The sequence below is a fragment of the Hemitrygon akajei genome, unplaced genomic scaffold (assembly GCF_048418815.1).
Source record: "Hemitrygon akajei unplaced genomic scaffold, sHemAka1.3 Scf000063, whole genome shotgun sequence".
Lineage (NCBI taxonomy): Eukaryota > Metazoa > Chordata > Chondrichthyes > Myliobatiformes > Dasyatidae > Hemitrygon > Hemitrygon akajei.
This window is the reverse complement of record NW_027331949.1, coordinates 2,779,386-2,804,114: the sequence shown is the minus strand read 5'-3', so window position 1 is coordinate 2,804,114 and position 24,729 is coordinate 2,779,386. Positions and strand designations below refer to the sequence as shown.

General features: G+C 43.6%; 1 protein-coding gene across 2 annotated transcripts in view; it reads left to right on the top strand.

Annotated features, from left to right (window-relative positions):
• Positions 1–24,729, top strand: part of LOC140721889 (NACHT, LRR and PYD domains-containing protein 6-like) — a 111,764-nt gene that overhangs the window by 12,190 nt on the left and 74,845 nt on the right. For both annotated transcript variants that reach the window (XM_073036717.1, XM_073036718.1), the window contains 4 exons: positions 14,026–14,099; positions 18,968–19,057; positions 22,037–22,129; positions 23,790–24,053. In XM_073036717.1, the coding sequence (XP_072892818.1) occupies positions 14,045–14,099; positions 18,968–19,057; positions 22,037–22,129; positions 23,790–24,053 (502 nt within the window). In that variant the 5' untranslated portion in view covers positions 14,026–14,044. The remainder of the gene's footprint in view (positions 1–14,025; positions 14,100–18,967; positions 19,058–22,036; positions 22,130–23,789; positions 24,054–24,729) is intronic.

Genomic DNA, 24,729 nt, shown 5'->3' with positions numbered 1-24,729 from the left:
GGGACTCTCATACTGTTAAAGGTCTAGATGGGTTAAAGTTCGTAAAATGTGTCCAGGAAAGTTTTCTAAATCAATATATAGATGTACCAGCTAGGGAGGATGCAATATTAGATCTCCTATTAGGAAATGAGTTAGGACAGGTGACGGAAGTGTATGTAGGGGAACACTTTGGTTCCAGTGATCATAACGTCATTAGTTTCAACTTGATCATGGATAAAGATAGACCTGGTCCTTAGGTTCTAAACTGGAAAAAGGCCAAATTTGAAGAAATAAGAAAGGATCTAAAAAGTGTGGATTGGGACAGGTTGTTCTCTGGCAAGGATGTGATTCATAAATGGGAGGCCTTCGAAGGAGAAATTTTGAGAGTGCAGAGTTTGTATGTTCCTGTCAGGATTAAAGGCAAAGTGAATAAGAATAAGGAACCTTGGTTCTTGAGCGATATTGGGATTCTGATAAAGAAGAAGAGAGAGATGTATAACATGTATAGGGAACAGGAAGCAAATAAGGTGCTTGAGAAGTATTAAAAAATGCAAAAAAAACTTAAGAAAGAAATCAGGTGGGCTAAAAGAAAACATGAGGTTGCTTTGGCAGTCAAGGTGAAGGATAATCCTAAGAGCTTCTACAGGTATATTAAGAGCAAAAGGATAGTAAGGGATAAAATTGGTCCTCTTAAAGAGCAGAGTGGTCGGCTATGTATGGAACCAGAATAAATGGGGGAGATCTTAAATGGTTGTTTTTGCATCTGTATTTACTAAGGAAACTGGCATGGAGTCAATGGAAATGAGTCAAACAAGTACTGAGGTCATGGAACCTAAACAGATTGAAGAGGAGGAGGTGCTTGCTGTCTTGAAGCAAAGCAGAGTAGATAAATCCCCAGGACCTGACAGGGTATTCCCTCGGACCTTGAAGGACACTAGTGTTGAAATTGCAGGGGCCCTAGCAGATATATTTAAAATGTCAGTATCTACGGGTCAGGTGCTTGGATTGGACAATTGGAGGATAGCTCATGTTGTTCCTTTGTTTGAAAAGTCTCTAAAAGTAATCTGGGAAATTATAGGCCGGTAACTTTGACGTCAGTAGTAGGTAAATTATTGGAAGGCATACTAACAGATAGGATCTACAAGTATCTGGATGGACAGGGACTTAATAGGGAGAGTCAACATGGCTTTGTGCATGGTAGGTCATGTTTAACCAATATATTAGAGTGTTTTGAGGAGCTTACCAGGAAAGTGGATGAAGGGAAGGCAGTGGATGATTTCTACGTGGACTTCAGTAAGGCCTTTGACAAGGTCCTGCATGGGAGGTTTGTTAGGAAGATTTATTTGCCAGCTATACATGGAGAGGTAGTAAATTGGATTAGACATTGACTCAATGGGAGAAGTCAGAAAGTGGTAGTGGAGGATTGCTTTTCTGAGAGAGGCCTGTGACTAGTGGTGTGCCACAGGGATCAGTGCTGGGTCCATTGTTATTTGCCATCTATATCAATGATCTGGATGATAATGTGGTAAATTGGATCAGCAAATTTGCAGATGATACAAAGGTTGGAGGTGTAGTGGACAGTGAAGAAGGTTTTTAAAGCTTGTAGAGGGATTAGGACCAGCTGGAAAAATGGGCTGACAAATGGCAGATGGAGTTTAATGCAGACAAGTGTGAGGTATTGCACTTCGGAAGGTCAAACCAAGGTAGAACATACAAGGTAAATGGTAGGACACTGAGGAGTACAGTAGAACAGAGGGATCTGGGAATACAGATACATAATTCCCTAAAAGTGGCGTTACAGGTAGATAGGGTCGTGAAGAGAGCTTTTGGTACATTGGCCTTTATACATCAAAGTATTGAGTATAAGAGTTGGGAATGTAATGGTGAGGTTGTATAAGACATTGGTGAGAGCGAATTTGGAGTACTGTGAACAGTTTTGGTCACCTAATTACAGGAAGGATATTAATAAGGTTGAAAGAGTGCAGAGAAGGTTTACAAGGATGTTGCCAGGACTTGAGAAACTGGGTTACAGAGAAAGGTTGAATAGGTTAGGACTTTATTCCCTTGAGTGTAGAAGAATGAGGGGATATTTGATAGAGGTATATTAAATTATGACGGGTACAGATAGAGTGAATGCTGCAGGCTTTGTCTACTGAGGCTAGGGGAGAAAAAAACCAGAGGACATGGGTTAAGGTTGAAGTGGGAAAAGTTTAATGGGAACATTGGGGAGGGGTGCTTCTTCACGCAGAGAGTGGTGGGAGTGTGGAATGAGCTGCCAGATGAAGTGGTGAATGCAGGCTCACTTTTGACATTTAAGAAAAACTTGGACAGGTACATGGACGAAAGGGGTTTGGAGGGATATGGCCCAGGTGCAGGTCAGTGGGACCAGGCAGAAAAATGGTTCGGCACAGCCAAGAAGGGCCAAAAGCCCTGTTTCTGTGCTGTAATGTTCTATGGTAAAGTTCTGATGTGGAAGGCATAAGGAGATCACTTTTCCATATTTGGGGGAGTTGGTACAGGAGGCTCAGAATCAGAATCATAAGACTAGATGGCATAGGAGCAGAATTGGGCCATTTGGTCCATCGTCTGTTTCACCATTTCATCCAATTTTCCTCTCAGCCCCAATCTCCTGCCTTCTCCCCATCACCTTTGATGGCATGTCTAATCAAGAAGTTATCAACCTCTGCTTTAAATGTACATAAAGTATTGGCCTCTAAAGTGGCCTGTGGCAAAGAATACCACAGATTCTCCACCCTCTGGTTAAAGAATCTCCATTCCAAAAGGACAGCCCTCTATCCTGAGGCTGTTCCCTCTGGTCCTAGATTTCCCCACATAGGAAACATCCTCTCCACATCCGCTCTCTCAAGGTCTTTCACCATTCTATAGTTTCAATGAGGTCACCCCTCATTCTCTGAATTCTGGTGAATACAGACCCATAGCCATGAAATGCTGTTCATATGACAAGTCATTTAATCCTGGAATCATTACTGTGAACCTCCTTCGAACCCTCTCCAGTTTCAGCTCATCCTTTCTAAGGCCATCATAATTCTAAGGCCAAAATCCGCTCACGTGTGGCCTCACCGGTGCTTTGTAAACTCTCAACATTACAGCCTTACTTTTCTATTCTAGACCTCCTGAAATGAATGGTAACATCACATTTTCCTTCCTCACCACTGACTCAACGTGCGAGTTAACCTTTAGTGAATCCTGTACAAGGGCTCCCGAGTCAGTTTGCATCTTAGCTTTTTGAATTTTCTCTCCATTTAGAAAATCATCAACCCTTTCATTTCTTTTACCAAAGTGCATGGACATTCTCTTCCTGCCACTATTTCATTTCCATTTGCCACTGCTTTGCTCATTCTCCTTCTGTACCCTCTCTACCTCCTCAAAACGATCTTCCCGTCCACCTATCTTCGTATCGTCTGCAAATTTTGCAGTAAAGTCATTAACTCCATCATCAAGATCATTGACATATAACATCAAAAGAATCGGTCCCAACACAGACCCCTGTGGAACACCACTAGTCACCAGCATCCAACCGGAAAAAGCTCCCTTTATTGCCCCACTCTTTACCTGCTGCCAGTCAGCTTCTCCTTGATCTACGTGAAACCATCTTTCTGGTGAAACCACGAGTTCTTAACTTGTTAAGCAGCCTCATGTGTGGCACTTTGTCAAGGGCCTTCTGAAAATCTAAGTTCACAACATCAACCGATTCTCCTTTGTCTATCCTGCTTGTTATTTCTACAGAGAATTCCATCAGATTTGTCAGGCAAGATTTGAGGAAACTGTGCTGACTACTGCCTATTTTATCATGTGCCTCCAAGTAATTGACTCCAACATCTTTCCAGCCATGTGGTCAGACTATAATTTCTTTTCTTCTGCCTCTCCTTTCTCAAAGATTGGAGTGACATTTGCAAATTTCCAGCCTTCCGACACCAATTGAAGCCTAGTGACTCTTGAAAGATCATTTCTCTTTCAGAACCCTGGGTTGTACACCATCTGATCCTGGTGACTGATCAACCATCAGACCTTTCACTCTCTCTTGTTCACACACTTCCTGATCCCTGACACCTGGATCTTCCACCACACTACTGTTGTCTTCCACAGTGAAGTCAGATGCAAAGTACCCATTAAATTCATCGGCCATCCCTATTACGACCTCACCAGCATCATTTCCAGATGTCCAGTATCAACTTTCACCTCCCTTTTACTCATTGAGTAACTGAAAACACTCTTGGTATCCTGCTTTTTATTGCCTCATATTTCATCTTTTCCCTTTCTTATACCTTTAAAAAAAAATTTTTTTAAATTAGTTTTTCAAAACATTTTACAATTTAAAAACCCCAAATCCCAATGAGGAGCATTAATACAGTGCAAAATTAAGCATACAATAACAATATGCTACAAAGGAAGAGAATTTAACAAAAAAGCACCTAAATTAAAGACAAGTAAGCTTAGTGTCCTCCCCAAGCCCCACAACACAAGAAAAAAAACAACAACAACTCCAGACCGACCACAACACGATATAAAGAGTATAGGTCAGGACAGTCAAACTCCCAGACTGTGAATACACTTAGCAACAGAGGATAATAATGCCTACTACCAGAAAAAAAAAGGGAGCTGAAAGCAAGGGACCGAAAAGAAGAAGAAAAAAAGAAAAAAAAAAACCCTTGTCAAGAGGAAGATTATGAAAGAACTCGATAAAAGGTCCCCAGACCTTATGGAACTTTAGATCCGAATTAAGAACTGAATAATGAATTTTTTCGAAGTCCAAGCAGGTCATAATGTCGTTAAGCCATTGCGCATGAGTGGGCGGGGCAACATCTCTCCATCTAAGGAGGATCAAGCGTCTAGCCAGGAGAGAGGCAAAGGATAGTATTTGGCATTTGGTCGGATCCAGACATAAATCTGTCTCGCCCCAAAAACCGAACAGAGCAATTAAGGGGTTTGGTTCTAGGTGCTGATTCAGAATACCTGATAATGTAGTGAAGACATCTTTCCAGAATTTCTCCAAGCTAGGACAGAGCCAGTACATATGGATGTACATATGGAAGAGCCCCTCTTGCATTTATCACAGAGCGGACTAATGCCAGGGTAGAATCGAGATAGTTTAGATTTAGACATATGGGCTCTATGAACAAACTTAAACTGTAAAAGGCAATGGCGAGCACAAAGAGAGGTTGAGTTAACCGATTTGAGAACTGAGTCCCAGCTCTCCTCGGATAAGGAGATATTTAAATCCTGTTCCCAGGCCAATTTGATTTTATCCACAGGGGCCCATCGTAAGGCTGCTAGTTTATCTCGGATAATTGATATTAAACCTTTACCTAGTGGATTAATGGAAAGAAATAGGTCCATAGCATTTTTCACAGGCATTTCAGGAAAGTTAGGGATTAAAGGAGCAATAAAGTGTCGGATTTGGAGATATCTGAAAAAGTGAGCGTTAGGTAGGTTGAACTTAACAGAGAGCTGCTGAAAAGAAGCGAAGCGATTATCAATGAAGAGATCTTCAAAATGTCTAATGCCCTTCCTATACCAAACATGGAATGCTGAATCGTACGTAGTAGGTAAAAAAAGGTGATTATGTGCGACAGGGCTAGAAACGGAAAACCCCTGGAAACCATAGCATTTCCTGAACTGAGCCCATATACGCAAAGTGTGTCTAACAAGAGGATTAGCTATTGGTCTGGGCAGACTACTAGGGAGTGCAGAGCCAAGAAGTGCAGATATAGATAATTCTTTAGTGGAGCTCAACTCCATTGCCACCCAGTTAGGGCACTCGGGTTGGCCATGGAAGAAAGATCAGAAGGTAGCACAATGTATATTAGCTGCCCAATAATATAAGCGAAAGTTAGGTAATTTTTGGAGGTGGATTTTATTAATTCTAGAGCACTTATTCTGCCACAGATATGACAAAATAATAGAGTCTAAGGAATCAAAAAAAGATTTAGGAATAAAAATTGGGATAGATTGAAATAAGTATAAAAATTTGGGGAGAACATACATTTTAACAACATTAATACGACCTACCAAAGACATAGATAGAGGTGACCATTGTACCAGACTCTGTTTTATAGCATATGAAAGATTGACAAAGTTTTCACGAAAGAGATCTTTAAACTTCCTTGTGACTGTAATTCCAAGATAAGTAAATCGATTATGGACTACTTTAAAAGGGATATCACGAAATATCAGTTCTTGTGCTTCTTTATTAATTGGGAAAAATTCACTCTTATGTAAATTAAGTTTATAGCCAGAGATGTGGCTAAACTGGTCAAGAAGTGAAAACATTAGAGTTAAGGATGTAGACGGATTTGAGAGAAAGAGTAATAAGTCATCAGCATAGAGAGAAACTTTATGCTCAACACCTCCTCTCCAAATCCCGGTCAATTCAGGACAGTCTCGAAATGCTATCGCTAGAGGTTCTATAGCCAAATCAAAGAGAAAGGGACTTAAGGGGCATCCCTGACGGGTGCCACGTTTGAGATTAAATACTTGGGATTTCTGAAAATTAGTTAAAACAGAAGCAGTAGGACACAGGTACAGCAATTGGATCCAAGAGATGAAACTTTGGCCGAGGTCAAATTTTTCTAAGACTGCAAAAAGGTAGTTCCACTCTATACGATCAAATGCTTTCTCTGCATCAAGGGAAATAACACATTCAGGAGTCCCAGTTGGAGCTGAGTATAAAATATTAAATAGATGCCGAATGTTAAAAAAAGGGAGATGTTTTTTAATAAAACCTGTTTGGTCATCAGAGATAATGGAGGGAATAATGGTTTCTAATCTATGAGCCAACACTTTAGCTAAGATCTTTACATCAACATTGAGCAGAGAGATCGGCCTGTACGAGGAACAGTCTGTTGGGTCTTTGCCCTTTTTTAAAAGAAGAATAATAGATGCCTCATTGAAAGAGGGTGGCAATTTGCCGTAATTAAAAGAGTCAGATAATACTGAAAGTAACTGAGGAGAAAGAAGTGAAGAGAATGATTTATAAAATTCTACAGGGAACCCATCAGGTCCAGGAGATTTCCCTGAGGACAGTGCAGAAATTGCAAAAGATATTTCTTCTGATGATATAGGCGCATTGAGTTTGGCTTTGAAATCAGATGAAAGTGAGGGGATATTCAGATTCTGTAAAAATTGATCAACAGAGATATTGTCATTCAGAGATTCAGAGGAATAAAGCCGAGAATAAAAATTTTTAAATGCGTCATTAATTTCTAAATGATCTGATGTAAAGTCTCCGTTCTCCTTCCGGATCTTTGTAATATGTTGTTTGGCTTTGGAACACCTCAGCTGATTGGCTAGGAATTCACCAGACTTATCCCCATGAATGTAAAAGCGACTCTTGCTTTCGAGAAGTTGGCGTTCGACAGGTTGAGTGGACAGAAGGTTAAATTTAGTTTGGAGTTCAATGCGCTTCTTGTATAATTCAGGGTTCTTAGTTTGGGCATATATTTGATCCAAATCTTTAACCTGGTTAATGAGGTCTGATCGATCTGCATGGGGATCTTCTGTTGAGATTTGCTGTGTAAGAGATTATTTGACCCCTCAGATATGCTTTCATGGCATCCCAGACAATCTGGGATGGCACTTCAGGTGATGTATTAGTGTTAAAATAAAAGGTTATCTGATCCTTAATAAATTTTACAAAATCATCATCCGATAATAAAGTTGAATCAAACCGCCAGTGTTTATTCCTCTGAGGGAGACCAGGAAAGTTCAGAGAGAGGGTAATTGGTGCATGGTCAGAAATCAGTATACTCTGATAGTCACAAGAGTGGGCAAATGGGATAAGTTGGTTATCGAGTAAGAAATAGTCAATTCTAGTGAAGGTATGGTGAACATGTGAGAAAAAAGAATAATCTCTTTCCGTAGGATGGAGGAAACGCCATATATCAGAGATACCAAAATTAGAGAGAAACCATTGGATAGCTAAAGCAGATTTAGTAGGTGATCTGGTAACAGAGGACGATCGATCCAGTTTAGGATCCAACCAACAGTTGAAGTCACCACCCAGTATAAGAGAGTATGAGTTTAAGTCTGGTAGTGAGGAAAAAAACCGTTCAAAAAAGTTAACATCATCAAAGTTGGGGGCATACAGGTTTGCTAGTGCAACTTTAGTGTTATATAGTTTACCAGAAACCATAATAAAACAGCCATTTGTATCAGATAGTTTATTATGGAGTTCAAAAGGAAGATTTGAGTTAATAAGAATGGAGACTCCCCTAGCTTTAGCGGCAAAGGATGAATGAAAATGCTGACCCGCCCACTTTGACAGAAGCCGGGAGTTATCAAAACAACGAATATGAGTTTCTTGAAGGAAAGCAATGTCAGCTTTGAGTTGTTTGATATGTGAGAATACCTTCCTCCTTTTAACAGGGTGATTCAATCCCTTTACATTCCAGCTCACGAATTTAAGTGCACTAGCCATTATCAATTACTAATGCATAAAAGGCAGCAGGCATATAAAAAGTCAAGCAGTACAATAGCAGTCTGGGAGCAGAGATGTAAACATAGATTCGTAAAATCAAAACATATACATGTCCTGAGCAATAAAGAGAAACAATAAATACAGTGAGTGATGTTGGAACTGGAAAATCCACCCCATCCACACAACCCAAAACTAGACGGCTACCAAAACAAGTAGCTAGCTCTACCAAAACAATTAACCCAAATACAACTTCCAGATCTGTGTCATTAACAACAGTTCCGTATAAATACTATAGCAAATAGTAACTAGTTTATGCACTAGAAAACATAACTACAGATTAGAACACCTTCTGCAGAAATATAAAACTTAATACAGAGAAAATCGGAAGAAAATCAAAACTAACCTACACGTGAAAAATTGTAGAAGAATAAAGTAAGAGAAAGGGAAAAAAAAGTAAAAAAAAAGGAGAGGAAGGGGAAAATTATAAATTCAAGACGAGTATTTATCAACCATTTACAGAGAGGAGAGAAAAAAAGGGTGAAGAAAAGAAAAAAAGATAAAATAAATAAATATTAAAAAAAGGAAAAATAAATCAGCAATTAAACTGTGAACCAACAAACAGAGAGGCCTTCACTAAAGACTTCGAACCTCCAAAACAAGTTAGAGTCAGTTGTAGAACTCTGTAGATAAAGTTATACAAGAATAAAAATAGATTACATACACACCAAATCCCGGGAGAGATTGTCAACAGCCCTTAGAGTTTCAATGAATAATGTCTGAGTGATTCAAGTGAAGTCTGAGTCCAGAAAAAGTAATTTTACTACGAGGACTACTTATCCACCATTTTAGGAGGTCTGATCAGATTCCAAAGATGACTGGATAGCCGGAAGACTTGCCACAAATGCTTCAGCTTCCTTCACCGACCTGAACCACTTGTATTTTCCGGTATTAAGCTTGATTCGTAGATCGGCAGGATTGCGAAGAGAGGGTTTAAAACCACGATCAAAAAGCACTTTCATTGCGCCTTTAAACTCAGCGCGCATCTTTAAGGTCTGGGGTGCAAAATCTTCCACAAAGCGAATGTTTGTATCCTGGAAAGGAAAAGACTCCCTGCGACGTGCCTCTACAATCAGACTGTGTTTTACCTGGTATTGATGGAAACACAAGATTACTGGTCGCGGACGGGAGCCCAGAATTCCGGGGGGAACGTAGACTCTGTGTGCTCGTTCGAGCTCGGGCGGGTTCAGAAGCAAATCTTTCCCGAATATCTCACAGAGAAGCTTGGCGAAAAACTTCACGGTTGATCCCTGTTCGGTCGCCTCTGGCAATCCAAGAATTCTGAGATTGCAGCGTCTGCTGCGATTTTCGAGATCCACCATTTTGGAAAGAAGTTTGTTAGATTTTTCCTCTAAGCTGGAACAGAGAGTCTCCAAGTATCGAACACAACTTTCTAAATCTTCAGAAGTCGAATCGATGCGAGATAGGTGTTCGGCATGCTTGTCCACTTTATCGTTGATCCGATCCAGTTTGTCTTCCAACTGTTTGAAAGCGATTTTAAATTCCTTTAAAATTTCGTCTCGGAGCTTTCCGAGCGCAACCAGGGTCTCGTCTGAGGGAGCGATAACTTCCTTTCTCCCGGATTTAGAACTCTTGCTAGACATTGTAAGTTGGATATGTTCACAGGCAAGTAAGAGATACCGAAAAAATTCCTAACTAAGGTTTAAAAAATGGAGACATTTAGTGCAAAGATAGCGACATTAACGGAACAAAAGTTCGGAGCAGCTAAACAATCGCCATCTTACCGGAAGTCCCTATACCTTTTTATTTGAGGAGAAAGATGTGACATAGGATCAGAAGATGTTGACTCCTTGTGGGTTGAGTTAAGAAACTGCAAGGATAAAAAAATTGTTGGCAGTTATATACAGGGCACCCAACTGTGGCTGGGAGGTGGACCACAAATAAGTCAAATAGGGAATGTTATGATAGTCACTGGAGATTTTAACATGCAGGTTGATTGGGAAAATCAGGACGGTAATGGATCTCAAGAGTGTATGTTTGTTGAATGTCTAAGAGATAGCATTTTAGAGCAGTTTGTCGTTCAGCCTACCAGGGTATCAGGATGTTTCCCATGGTGGGAGAGTCTCGGACAAGAGGGCACAGCCTCAGGATAGAGAGGCGCCCTTTCAAAACAGAAATGCAGAGAAATTTCTTTAGCCAGAGAGTGGTGAATTTGTGGAATTTGTTGCCACATGCAGGTGTGGAGGCCAGGTCATTGGGTGTATTTGAGGCAGAGATTGATAGGTTCTTGACTGGACATGGCATCAAAGGTTACAGGGAGAAGGCCAGGAACTGGGGTTGAGGAGGAGATAGAAAATAAAGGATTTGCCATGATTGAATGGCGGAGCAGACTCAGTGGACCAGATGGCCTAATTCTGCTCCTATGTCTTGTGGTCTTATGGTCTCTTGTTGGATTTTAAAAGCTTCCTAATCATCCAATTTCTCACTCACTTTTGCTACAATATACCCTTTCCTTGGTTTTTATGCAGTCCTTAACTTCCTTTGTCAGCCGTGGTATCTACCATTTGAAAATGTCTTCCTCTGTGGGACACATCTATCCTGCTCCTGTGAACTACTCCCAGAAACTTCAGCCATCTTTGCTGTGCCATCATCCTTGCCAGTATCCTCCTTCAATCCACCTTGGCAGGCTCCTCTCTCTTGCCTCTGTAATTCACTTTATTCCAATGTACTACAGATACAGGAGCTATGCTCCTCCTTCTCAAATTGCAGTATGTATTCAGTCATATTATGATAACTGCCTCCTAATGGTTCATTTACGTTAAACTCTCTAATAAGATCTGCATTATTACAGAACACCAAATCTAAGATGCCCTTTCCCCAAGTAGTCTCAAGCACAAACTGTTCTAAAAAGCCATCTCGTAGGCATGGAACAAATTCCATCTCTTGCGATCCGACACCAACCTGATTTTCCCAACCCCTTGCATATTGAAGTCCCCCGTTACAATTGTAACATTACCCTTATAACAGGTCTTTTCCAGCTGCCTTTGCAACCTCAACCCCACATCTTAGTTACTACGTATTTGGAGGTCATATATGATTCCCATAGTAGTTTTTTTTTACCTGTACAGTTTCTTAACTCCACCCACAAAGATTCAGCATTCTCCTACCACCAGAGCCACACCACCGGCTCTGCCTTCCTGCCTGTCCTTTTGTTGAAAATATATCCTTTGACGTTAAGCTCCCAACTATGGGCTTCTTTCAGCCTCGTCTCAGTGATGCCCACAAGGTCATACTGACCAGTCTCTAATTACGCCTTATTCTGAATGCCACCTACAATTAAATACAGCACCTTCAGTCCTGAGTTCTTCACCCTTTTGAATTTTGCCTCTTCTGAGCTTCCTTCTTAACTCGCTCTATTCTTTTTTCAGGACTCCGTTCTCTGTTTCTTCCTATGTCATTTGTATCAATATCTACCACAACTTCTAGCTGCTCACACTCCCATTTTTAGGATATTGCGGACGCGCCCAGAAACATCTTGGACCCTGGCTCCTTTGAGGCAAACTACCTTCCGTGTTTCCTTTTTGCATCCACAGAATCACCTGTCTGTCTGGGAGTTTGATAGTCTTCTCTTGTTTTAATGGATTTTATTGGGTTTCTTTGTTTTAACCATATAACAATTACAGCATGGAAACAGGCCATCTCGGCCCTTCTAGTCCGTGCCAAACGCTTACTCTCACCTAGTCCCACTGACCTGCACTCAGCCCATAACCCTCCATTCCTTTCCTGTCCGTATACCTATCCAATTTTTTTTTAAATGACAAAATCGAATCTGCCTCTACCACTTCTACTGGAAGCTCATTCCACAGAGCTACCACTCTGTGAGTAAAGAAGTTCCCCCTCGTGTTACCCCGGAACTTTTGCCCCTTAACTCTCAACTCATGTCCTCTTGTTTGAATCTCCCCTACTCTCAATGGAAACTCTATCTATCCCCCTCATAATTTTAAATACCTCTATCAAGTCCCCCCCTCAACCTTCTACGCTCCAAAGAATAAAGACCTAACTTGTTCAACCTTTCCCTGTAACTTAGGTGCTGAAACCCAGGTAACATTCTAGTAAATCTCCTCTGTACTCTCTCTAATTTCATCGGGGCAGGGCCTTCACATGCTCCATTATCCTTACTTTATCCTTTTTTCCGATCATTGACCGACTGTAGCCTAACACTTTTCCAATGACCGATGGCGTTTCATCTCTTTCCATTCACTTGATTATTTCCACTTTATTTTCAATTGTGATCGTTTTCCGGAACAGAAACACTGCAGGTGGCAGGTTCCAAGCTCCGCCAGGTCCTAAAGTCCACTGCACTGAGACAGGTTAAATAAGGTCTGGAGCTCTGCTGGGTCATAAAGTCCACCGCACTGAGACAGGTTAAATAAGGGACTTGAGCATCCGTGTTTATTCGTATCCACGCGGTGTCTCGGAACCAATCCACCAAAGATAAGGAGGGCTGACTATATATATTCTGTGTCTTCTGAATTGCTTCCAGAAATTCCAGCCATTGCTGCTCTGCCATCATCCCTGCCAGTGTTCTTTACCAATTAGTTTTAGCCAGCTCCTCTCTCATGCATCAGTAATTCCCTTTACTCCACTGTAATACTGATACATCTGACTTTAGTTTCTCCCTCTCAAATCTCAGGGTGAATTCCATCATATTATGATCATTTGCCCTGAAGGTTCTTTTGCCTTGCGCTCTCTAATCGATTCCAGTTCATCGCACAACCCCCAATCCAGAATCGCTGATCCCCTGAGATGTACCAAAAGGCTGTCTAGAAGGCTCTCTAGAAATGTCCCCTCATAGAATCCGGCACCAAACCAATTTTCCTAAACTACCTGCTTATTCAAATCCCCATGACTATTGTAACATTGCCCTTTTGCATTCATTTACTCTCTCCCGTTGCAATTTGCACACCACATCCTTACTACTGCTTAGAGGTCTGTATACAACTCCCATCAATGCCAAGTTTACCATTCCATTTCTGTAGCTCTTTCCACAGTGATTCAACAGTCTCCAACCCCCAAGTGGGCTTAACCAACAGCACAGAATTAGTCCTTTGTCTCAAGCTGTGATGCAGAGAGTGAGCTGTCCTGCCTTGTACACAGTGATGGGTCTATGAGTGAGAGTGAAAAAGGAGCTAGAATTGGCACAGCCTTGACGTGAAAAACTACCGGGCTGCAGCCAGAGGAGTGGAATTGAGTTCTGCCAGGTGCGGTTGGAGATGCAGGCACCTCCGGTCACTCGAGCCCCATGTTTAACATCAGGCCTCAAGCAAGCCAGAGATGCGATCTCGTTTTGTGGGAATGTGGACTGACGGAGAAACCGACGGTCTCTGGTCCCAGGGGAAGTCCAGTCCCTGATGAAAATCCTGTAGATACGCTGGGAGGAGCTGCAAAGCTCTGGGGCATGGAGTGTTGCAAATTGGTCAGATTTTGGCCTGGAGAGTCACTGGATCAGACAGTGTGTGTCTTCACAAGGCAAAACTTTCCTTCTCATCTCAAGGCTGGTCTAACACTCCTGTTGATATTGTTTACTCCAGAGCAACGCCTGTCACTACGATGGCTGAGAACTCCAACAGAGAAGCGGATGCAGAGACAGGAAGGAAAAACACAGGTTTGTGTAGTTCTCCAGAAAATTTTCGCCATATTCCGTGTCGCTTGCAAACACCCGAGACTCATAAAGGAAGAGGAAATGGGGAAGCAGCTGAGCCAGAGAATGAATATTTGCAGTGGCAGCCAATCACAGACGAACGAGGTACATGAGCTATGATCCACCAGAGATGAATGGGATGCAGGAGCTCTGATCAATCACACATATTGGCTATTTTGATATGCACAATGATGTTAGCAGAGGAAGGAGGCTTCCTGACAGTGAAACCCAGACAGTGAGCAGGTCAGAGACAGTGAAAGGAGAGTGACAGTGGTGGGATTTACTGTGTCACAGGAACAGAAACATAGAAAACCCTTCGGCCCACAAGGTTGTGCGGATCATGTCCCTACTCTAGAAATCACTAGGTTTACCTATAGCCCTCTATTTTTTTAAGCACCGCGTAACTATGCAAAAGTCTCTTAAAAGATGCTATCGTATCCGTCTCCACCACCTTTGCCGGCAGCCCATTCCATGCACTCGCCACTCTCTGAATAAAAAACTTACCCCTGACATCTCCTCTGTACCTAACTCCCCAGCACCTTAAACCTGTGTCCTCTTGTGGCAACCATATCAGCCCTGGGAAAAAACCTCTGACTATCCACATGTTCAATGCCTCTCAACATCTTATACACCTCTATCAGGTCACCTCTCAGCCTCCGTCGCTCCGGAGAGAAAAGGCCGAGTTCACTTAACCTATCCTCATCAGGTATGCTCCCCAATCCAGGCAACATCCTTGTAAATCTCCTCTGCACCCTTTCTATGGTTTCCACATCCTTCCTGTAGTGAGGTGACCAGAACTGAGCACAGTACTCCAAGTGGGGTCTGACCAGTGACCTATATAGCTGCAACATCACCTCTCAGCTCCTCAATTCAATTCCGCGATTGATAAAGGCCAATACACCATACGCCTTCTTAACCACAGAGTTAACCTGCACAGCTGATTTGAGCGTCTGATGGACTCGGATCCCAAGATCCCTCTGATCCTTCACACTGCCAAGAGTCTTACCATTAATACTATATTCTGCCATCATATTTAACCTACCAAAATGAACCACTTCGCACTTATCTGGGTTGAACTCCATCTGCCACTTCTCAGCCCAGTTTTGAATCCTATCAATGTCCCGTTGTAACCTTTGACAGCCCTTCGCACTATTCACAACACTTCCAACCTTAGTGTCATCAGCAAACTTCCTAACCCATCATTCCACTTCCTCATCCAGGTCATTTATAAAAATCACGAAGATTAAGTGTCCCAGAACAGATCCCTGAGGCGCTCCACTGGTGACCGACCTCCATGCAGAATATGACCCGTCTACAAACATTCTTTGCCTTCTGTGGGCAAGCCAGTTCTGGATCCACAAAGCAATGTCCCCTTAGATCCCATGCCACCTTACTTTCTCAATAAGCCTTACATGGGGTACCTTATCAAATGCCTTGCTGAAATCCAAATACACTACATCTACTGTTCTTCCTTCATCAATATGTTTAGTCACATCCTCAAAAAATACAATCAGGCTCTTAAGGCAGGACCATGCTGACTATTCCTAATCATTTTATACCTCTCCAAATGTTCATAAATCCTGCCTCTCAGGATCTTCTCCATCAACTTATTAACCACTGAAGTAAGACTCACTGGTCTATAATTTCCTGGTCTATCTCTACTCCCTTTCTTAAATAAAGGAACAACATTCGTAATCCTCCAATCCTCTGGATCCTCTCACGTCCCCAATATGGATGCAAAGTTCATCGCCAGAGTCTCAGCAATCTCCTCTCTCACCTCCCACAGTAGCCTGGGGTACATCTTATCTGGGTTTGGCGACTTATCCAACTTGATGCTTTCCAAAAGCTCCAGCACATCCTCTTTCTTAATAGCTACATGCTTAAGCTTTTCAATCTGCTGCAAGTCATCACTATTATCACAAAGAGCCTTTTCCATAGTGCGTACTGAAGTGAAGTATTCATTCAGTACCTCTGCTATTTCCTCCGGTTCCATACACACTTTCTCACTGTCACACTTGATAGGTCCTGTACTTTCACGTCTTGTCCTCCTGCTCTTCACATACTTGTAGAATGCTTTGGGGTCTTCCTTAATCTTGCCCGCCAAGTGCCCACCAAGGCCTTCTCATAGCCCCTTCTGGCTCTCCTAATTTCCTTCTTAAGCTCCTTCCTGTTAGCCTTATAATCTAACATTACCTAGCTTTCTGAACCTTTTGTAAGCTTTTCTTTTCTTCTTGACCAGATTTATTACAGCCTTTGTACACCATAGTTCCTGAACCTACCATAACTTGTCCTCTACCAATGATGAGGCCAAACTCAAGTTGGAGGAGCAACACCTCATATACCATCTGGGTAGTCTCCAGACCCTTGGCATGAACATTGAACTCTCCAACTTCCTGTAATTCCTTCCCCCTCCCTTCTCCCATCCCATTTTTGACTCTGCCTCCTCCTCCAGCTGCCTATCACCTTTCCTGCCTATCCCCTTATCACTTCCCCTCCCCCACCCCTTGATCTTTCCCCTTACTGGTTTTTCACCTGGCACCTACCAGCCTTCTCCTTCCCACCCTCTCCCCACCTTCTTTATAGGGCTCCTGCCCCCTCCCTTTTCAGTCCTGACGAAGGATCTCAGCCCGAAACATTGACTGCTCATTTCCATGGACACTGCCCGACCTGCTGAGTTCCTCCAGCATGGTGTGCAGTTGCTCCTCTTTTCCCTCCTTCCTTTCTGAGCTGAGGGTCCGGTCTCAGTGCCAGGGACATGACCACTACAACTTGTATCAGTATCCAGAACGGTATACTTATTATTGATGGGAACGGCCACAGGTGTGCTCTGCTCTTCCTGTCTATTCCCCTTACCTCTCCTGACAGTCACCCAGCTACCTGCCTCCTGTCTCCTAGGGGTGACTATCTCCCTGAGACTCCTGTCTATTTCTGCCTCTGCCTCACGAATGATCCGGTTCATCCAGCTCCAGCTCTAGTTTCCTAACTCGGATTGTCGGGAGCTGCAGCTGGATGCACCTTTTGCAGGTGTAGTCATCAGGGACAATTGTGCTATCCCCGAGTTCCCACATACTGCAAACAGAGCACTCGACTGCCCTAACTGCTTCCTCCATTGCCTACTCCTAAGCTAAATAAATTAATTAAAGGAACTTACCCAGCCTACCTCACTTGGAGCAAGCTTGTCCTCAGCCTCTGCTCACCAAAGCCTCTTGAGCCAAAAACTCAAAGCTCCAATCCTACCCTGAGCCACTCACACCACTGGCCGCTCCCGTCCTTTTATTTGTCCCTGCCAATTATCTTACGAGCCCTTCGCTCCTCCTCTTCCTGCTGCAACGGTTTCTTGATCACACTGTCTGTCTCGAGTACCCGCTGCACGTGCCTTTTTAAAGCACACTCAGCTCAGCTGCTTCCCAGCACTTAGCACTCTCACGAGAGGAATGCGTTCCTCTCTGCGAACATTCTGCAACGCGAAGAAGCAGCAAAGATGTCACTGTTTTTCGCTATTCTACATTTGGAAAATAGACAATTCCAAGGATATTTAAAGTTCTTCTGAACTTTGGCAGCATCAAACGATGCACTGAATCTTATAGAAAATTGGACACCAAGAGAGAGAGAATATTTCCCTCTAAGGTCCATGAACAAAACCAATTAAGGGCCCTACCAGAGAGACCAAGCCAGTTCTCAAGGCGATTGAGAGGAAAGTTGTGGTCCATTGTGTCAAAGACTCTGTTGGTGTCCTTGGACTGCTGACAATTTTCGGAAGGTCCGTCTCTGTGTTGGTTTTGTGCTGCTTCAAGTTGGCTCGAAATCCTGACCGGTTTTTATGGAATATTGTTTTCTCATTCAGAAAGTTGTTGAGTTGGTTGAAAATTATTTTCTCAAAATCTTGCCCAGGAAGGGAAGGTTTGCCTTTGGCCTGTAGTTAGCTAGTACCTTAATATTAAGGTCTGGCTTGACGGGCAAGGCAAGGGTTTGACAGCCACGGCTTTGAGGGCATCTGGAAAAATGCCAGTTTCAAGGGACGTGTTAATAAATCGAACACAGTACGTGCCGTGGTAGCATAGTGGTTATCACAATGTGTTACGGTACAGACAACCCGCGTTCATTTTCCGCAATTGCCTGTCAGGAGTTTGTACGTGATCTCGTTGGTTTCCTATGGGTGCTCTGATTTTTTTTCCCAATAAAAAAAATTCCCAAGGAAAGCAGGTCAAGCATTTTCCAGAAACTGAGGAATTCTCAATATTTTTATCAACCAAATTACTTCCATCAGAGAAAGTAATAGCTAAACATACAGCAAACCTCTGAGAATGATAGATGACAATCAAGTCAACTTTTCCGAGTATTTCCAATTCAGAACCTTAAGGTTGTAACAAAGGTTGTTTTGGATCACCTTGAGAACTGGCTTGGCCTCTCTGGTCGTGCCCTTCATTGTATTTTTCCATATATCAAAGAGGGTAACATTCTGTCTGTCTTGGTGACCAATTTTCTAGGAGATACAATGCTGTCAATGTTCAAAGACGGCCAAGTTAGTAGGTTAATCGATCATTGCAAGTTGTCCCGTGATTAGGTGAGAGATAAATAGGGGGTAGCTGGGAGTGTGGATCGAAGGGCCAGAAAGGCCTATTCTCAATAACTTGTTTTTAATTTTGATGGGGATGGGCTAGTGACAGTAAGTAGATGGTTTACTCTTCTGGTGCAAGGTCATTATACTTCTCCAAACTTGGCTAACCAGAAGCTCAGCTCCCATCCTAGACACCCACCCACTCTGAATCTCTGTTTTGCTCAGTCCTGAATCAGTCTGGCATAACCACAGTTTGTGATTTTTTTTTTTGCAGATGGAAAATGGAATTGGAAATGGAAATTCAAGCGACACCTGCTATTCGGCTCATCGCAGGAGGATGATGAGAATAGTAAACCAACCCAAGGTCAGAATGAGAGCGACGTCCCAATGGAGTGTGACACAGCTCAGGGGAAAGGGGGCAATCATCCCTCAGGGAGCGGGGGGAAGGACAGTTGAGGGCCAAAGGAGCTGCCCATGTGAGGCACTGGGTAATCGGGCCTGGGTTTTATTCCTCCTTGGGTCATGGGCAGATGTAGAGGAGAGAGAGAATGGGGAAGATGGGAGCATCGGCGTACAATGGTGTGGAGCAGGAGCAGTGGTAGTTGTGGATGGTGTGAGGATAGGTGGCAGATTGAAATCCAGTTTGCTGTATTTCTGCAAAGGCTCCTTGAGAGTTCCATCAGAGCAGAATTAGGCCGTTCGTCCTGTTGTGTCTTCTCCGCCATTCAATCATGTCTGATCCTTTTCTCCACTCCTCTCCCTGTAACTTTTGATGCCGTGTCCAATCAAGAATCTATCAAGCTCTGCCACGTAGCAACAAATTCCACAAATTCACCACCTGCTGGCCAAAGACATTTCTCCACATCTGTTATAAATGGACGCCCCTCTATCCTGAGGCTGTGCCCTCTTGTTCCAGACTCCCCCACCATGGGAAACATCTTTTCCACATCTATTCTGTCTAGGCCTTTCAACAGTTGAAAGGTTTCTAAGTTCCTGTGAGTACAGACCCAGGGCTATCAAATGTTTCTCATATGATAACCCTTTCATTCCTGGAATCATTCCTGTGGACCCTCTCCAAGGCCAGCACATCTTCTCTTAGATGTGAAGCCCAAAGCTGTTCACAATACTCAAGGTGAGGCCTCACCAGCTCCTTATAAAGCCTCAGCATCACGTCCCTGCTCCTCTATTCTCGAGCTCTTGAAATGAATGCTGATATTGCATTTGCCTTTATCACCACTGACTTTACCTGCAAGTTAACCTTTGGCGTGTTCTCCACAAGGAATCGCAAGTCCCTTTGCATCTCCCCAGTTAGGAATAGTCTGCAGATTTATTTCTACTACAAAATGCATGACCATGCATTTTCCAACATTGTATTTCATTTGCCACCTTCTTGCCCATTCTCCTAATCTGTCTAACTCCTGCAGCCTACCTGTTTCCTCAACACTACCTGCCTCTCCTCCAATCTTCGTATCATATGCAAACTTGGCGACAAAGTCATCTATCCTATCATCTAAATCATAAAAAGAAGTGGTCCCAACACCGACCCCTGCGGAACACCACTAGTCAATGGCAGCCAACCAGAAAAGTATCCTTTCATTCCCAATCACTGCTTTCTAACAATCGGCCAATGCTCTAACCATGCCAGTATCTTTCCTGTGATGCCATGGGCTCTTAACTTGGTAAGCAGCCTCAGGTGTGGCGGGTGTTGCAGGCAAACAGCTGCCTGGAGCCACAGGTGAGAACTGAGTGTCCGGCGGACCAATGATAAGTGTGTTGCCCCAGACATGACAAGCCCCTTTACCAGAGGTGCTACCCCTCCACGGACACCTCACAGATGGACAGCATCCCCTCCCTGGACACCCCACACACCCCATAGCTGGAAGACAGCAACTCCATGTGCCACTGGTGGAGAGAAGGAATGTTAAAGCTGAGCAATAGAAACAGGAAGAGCAAAAACACACCCTGGATCTGGTTGTGTCCTCATTGCAGCTTTCTCACTCTTGCTCAAGCCAGATACCCACTAATCCCAGACCCTGGCAATTCCTGGGTATGGAATATACTTTACAATTCCACGTCAACAACCATCCGGGGCAGAAAATGCCAAATTGCCATAAGCCTAAAGACAAAATTCCTGCTTACCTGTTGTAAATAGTGGAAGCCTTATTCTGAATAAGGTAGAGAGGGGCATAATACAACCACTCTTTGCCTTCTGTGGGCAAGCCAGTTCTTGATCCACAAAGCAATGTTCCCTTGGATCCCATGCCTCCTTACTTTGTCACTGATCTTTGCATGGGGTACCTTATCAAATGCCTTGCTGAAATCCATATACAATACATCTACTGCTCTGCCCTCATCAAGGTGCTTTGTCACATCCTCAAAAAATTCAATCAGGCTCGTAAGGCATAACCTGCCTTTGACAAAGCCATGCTGACTATTCCTAATCATATAATGCCTCTGCAAGTTCATAAATCCTGCCTCTCAGGATCTTTTCCATCAACTTACCGACTACTGAAGTAAGACTAATGATGCAAAGTTCATCGCCAGGGACTCAGCAATCTCCTCCCCCACTTCCCACTGTCGCTTGGGGTACATCTCATCCATTCCTAGTGATTTATCCAACTAGATGATTTCCAAAAGCTCCAGTACATCCTCTTTCTTAATGTCTATATGCTCAAGCTTTTCAGTCCACTGTAAGTCATCCCTACAATCACTAAGGTCCTTTTCCATTATGAATACTGAAATAAAGTATTCATTATCTCCTTGGGTTCCATACACACTTTTCCACTGTCACATTTGATTGGTCCTATTCTGTTGTGTCTTATCCTCTTGCTCTTCACATACTTGAGAATGCCTTGAAGTTTTCCTTAATCCTGCTCACCAAAGCCTTCTCATGGTCCCTTCTGGCTCTCCAAATGTCATTCCAATCTGCTTCAAGGATTGGACATCATGTGACCCAGCGAGAATTGGACTTGGAGGATCAGGCAGCACGACTGAGAGGGTGGGCCCCAGGGTCTGTCCTGTGGTGGATTAGACCTTGGTAATCGGTCATTTTGAGACCCGGGTTGAACGAGGCAGCTGTATTTCTTCATTTGAGAAGGTGGTGGGGGCTGTAGGGGGTGCTGGGAAATGTATGGGCCTGGGATGGAGTTTCTATGGATACAGTGGAAAGGAAGTACAGGATCAAGGGGCATGTTGGTTTCCTGCTTGGACCCTATTTGGTCTGGAAAGAATGGAGATTGGTGATCCAATCCATTGTATCCGACTGTGTGGGTCCTCACAAGGCAATGTTTTCCTTCTCATGTGGCTGACTGTCTTTTGCTCCTGTTTCTGTTGTTTTACACAGCCCCCCAGGACTGTAGAACGCCTGTCACCATGAAGTCTGAATGCACCAGCTGGAGCGGAGGCTCAGGGACCTTAACATCAAGGCAACACAGAGGTTTGTGCAGGTTCTGCAAAGTCTGACTGTCCTGCAGGGTCTGGATATATTGCAAACAGCCGGGTTACACAAAGGAAGAGAGAAGAGGGCTGGAGCTGTTCTCAGAGAGGTGACATCCACAGGGCTAGTGTGGAGGGGTGAAGGAGCTGTGTCAGACACCACTGACGTTACTTTTCACTTACATAAAGACCGATTGAGCAGAAAGAGAACCGGATGAATGGAGCGAGCGAGCAGCAGGAGGACACACAGTGGAACTGTGACACTGAGCGGGTCAGCGACGGTGAAACGGGAGCCATCTTGATGGGGTTGTCTGTCTCTAGGAAATGCAGTCTACTCAAGGGATGTACGAGGAAAAGGAGAAGGCCATTCAGTCTGAGGGGTTGAATGTGAGAAATACTTCAATCAGGATATGTACTGCACATTGCAAATGTGAAAAGCAGGGCAGACGTCATGTCTGCTCTGAGGATCTGAGAGCTTAAAACACATCCAGTGACCTGGCCTCCAAAGCTGCCTATGCCCTCTTGTCCTAGACTCCCCCAACATAGGAAAAATCCTTTCCACATCCACTCACTCTCGGCCTTTCAACATTCAAAAGGTTTCAATGTGATCCCCTCCTCATCCTTCTAAATTTCAGCGAGTACAGACCCAGAGCCATCAAACGTTCCTTGCATGATAACCCTTTCCTTCCCAAAATCATCCTTGAACCACCTCTAGACCCTCTCCAATGCCAGCACATTTCTTCTAAGATGAGGAGCCCTAATCTGTTCACAATACTCAAGGTGAGGCATCACCAGTGCCTTATAAAGCCTCAGCATCACATCCTTGCTCTTGTATTTTAATCCGGGGTATCAGAAGACGTTTTAGCCAGAGTGTGTGGTTCACTGGAATGGTATGGTGTGAGAGCTGGGAGATTGGTGCCTGGCACGATGGGGTGGTGTTGATCCCAGTAGGGACTTGTACAGCGTGTGACATGGCTAAGATGTGTACTAATATTTGGAGAATGTGTGATGTGGGCATATTTTTTCTAGTTGGAGCTATATATCTCAATCCTCTGCAGTAGTGTCAGAAATGTCCTTGTCCAGCTGCTGTGTAAATTGCATTGAGTGTAACTGTGTCTGCCCCGTTATATAGATGGATACTTTATTGATCCCAAAGGAAATTGCAGTGTCACAGTAGCATTACAAGTGCACAGGTATAAACATATTCAAAGAGCAATTAGAAAGAATAAAAATTAAGTCCCTTCAGGCAGTCTAACAGGAGGGGGTCATCACTTCCCCAGCGAGAGGCTGACTCATTATGGAGTCTAATGACCGAGGGTAAGAATGACCTCCTATATAGCACTCTTTGGAGCAGCGCAGTTGACTCAGTCTATTACAAAAAATGCTCCTTGGTTCAGCCGAGGCGGCGTGCAGAGGGTGAGAAACATTGTCCGGAATTGCCAGCATTTTCCAGAGGGTCCTTTGTTTTCTGTGACTGGGTGTAATGCAATCATCTGCTTATCAAAGCATCGAAGTTTGCAACCCCCCGATAATCGCACTTCAAAATTCACTTACGCACAACATCGGTTCACGTTATAGCCACCCATTCTGAATCCGTTTTGCTCAGTTCTAAATCGTTCTGCTCTACCTTGCAATTCGTGATTTCTGTTTTTTTTCTCCAGCTAGGGAATATGCTTTGAATCGGAGATTAAAGCGTATTTTACCGTTCGGCTCCTCAAGGGAAAATGGTCAGAACGTTGGAGACACCACAGCAAAACAAGGCGATATTGAGGGCTGCATCCCATTGGAATACAATTCAGCCTCAGAGGAAAAAGAACAAAGTCATCCCAGAGGGCGGTTTGACATGGAAACCCAGGATCGTGGATCGCCGGTCTCCATGAAGTCTCGATGCTCAAACAGCAGAGGGGGGGCGAGGAAAGGCTCAGGTTTGTGCAGATCAAATGTCCTTTCAGTGGGCCAAGAGTGTAAAACACTTTCTACACTATACACTTCATATCAGCCTTGGGGCTGACTGAGACAGGACTTGGAGTGGGAGGAGAGAAAGTTTCAAGCAGGTTGGTCTTGAAACTTGTTAAATTTTATTGATTAAGAGAAGGACATGGAGTGAAGAGTGTAAAGGAGATGGTTCCGTGTCTGGCTGTGTTTCATTTAACAGTTCCGTATCATTTGCACATTTCCAAACTGTTCATCAATAGCTGAGGACCTAATGGGCAGGAGCCAAAAAAAGGCACATTGGGTCAAATAGAACATCAGTACTGGAGCGGCCATTGTGAGAGTGCAGTCCGCATGGGGGAATTAAGCTGTAGCCAAACGATACGGGACGGGTGAGGGACAGTAGTTATAGTCTGGACTATTCAGGAGTGGTGACGGAGAGTAGCTATACTCAGGACGATTCAGAAGGGGTGAGAGACAGTAGCTACAGCCTGGATGATTCAGGAGGGGCGATAGACAGTCGTTAAAGTCAAGACAGTTCAGGAGGGGTGAGCGACAGTAGTTACTGTCAGGAAGAATCAGGAGTGGTGATGGAGAGTAGCTATGCTCGGATGATTCAGGAGGGGCAATGGACTGTTGTTACAGTGAGGATGATTCAGGATAGTAGTT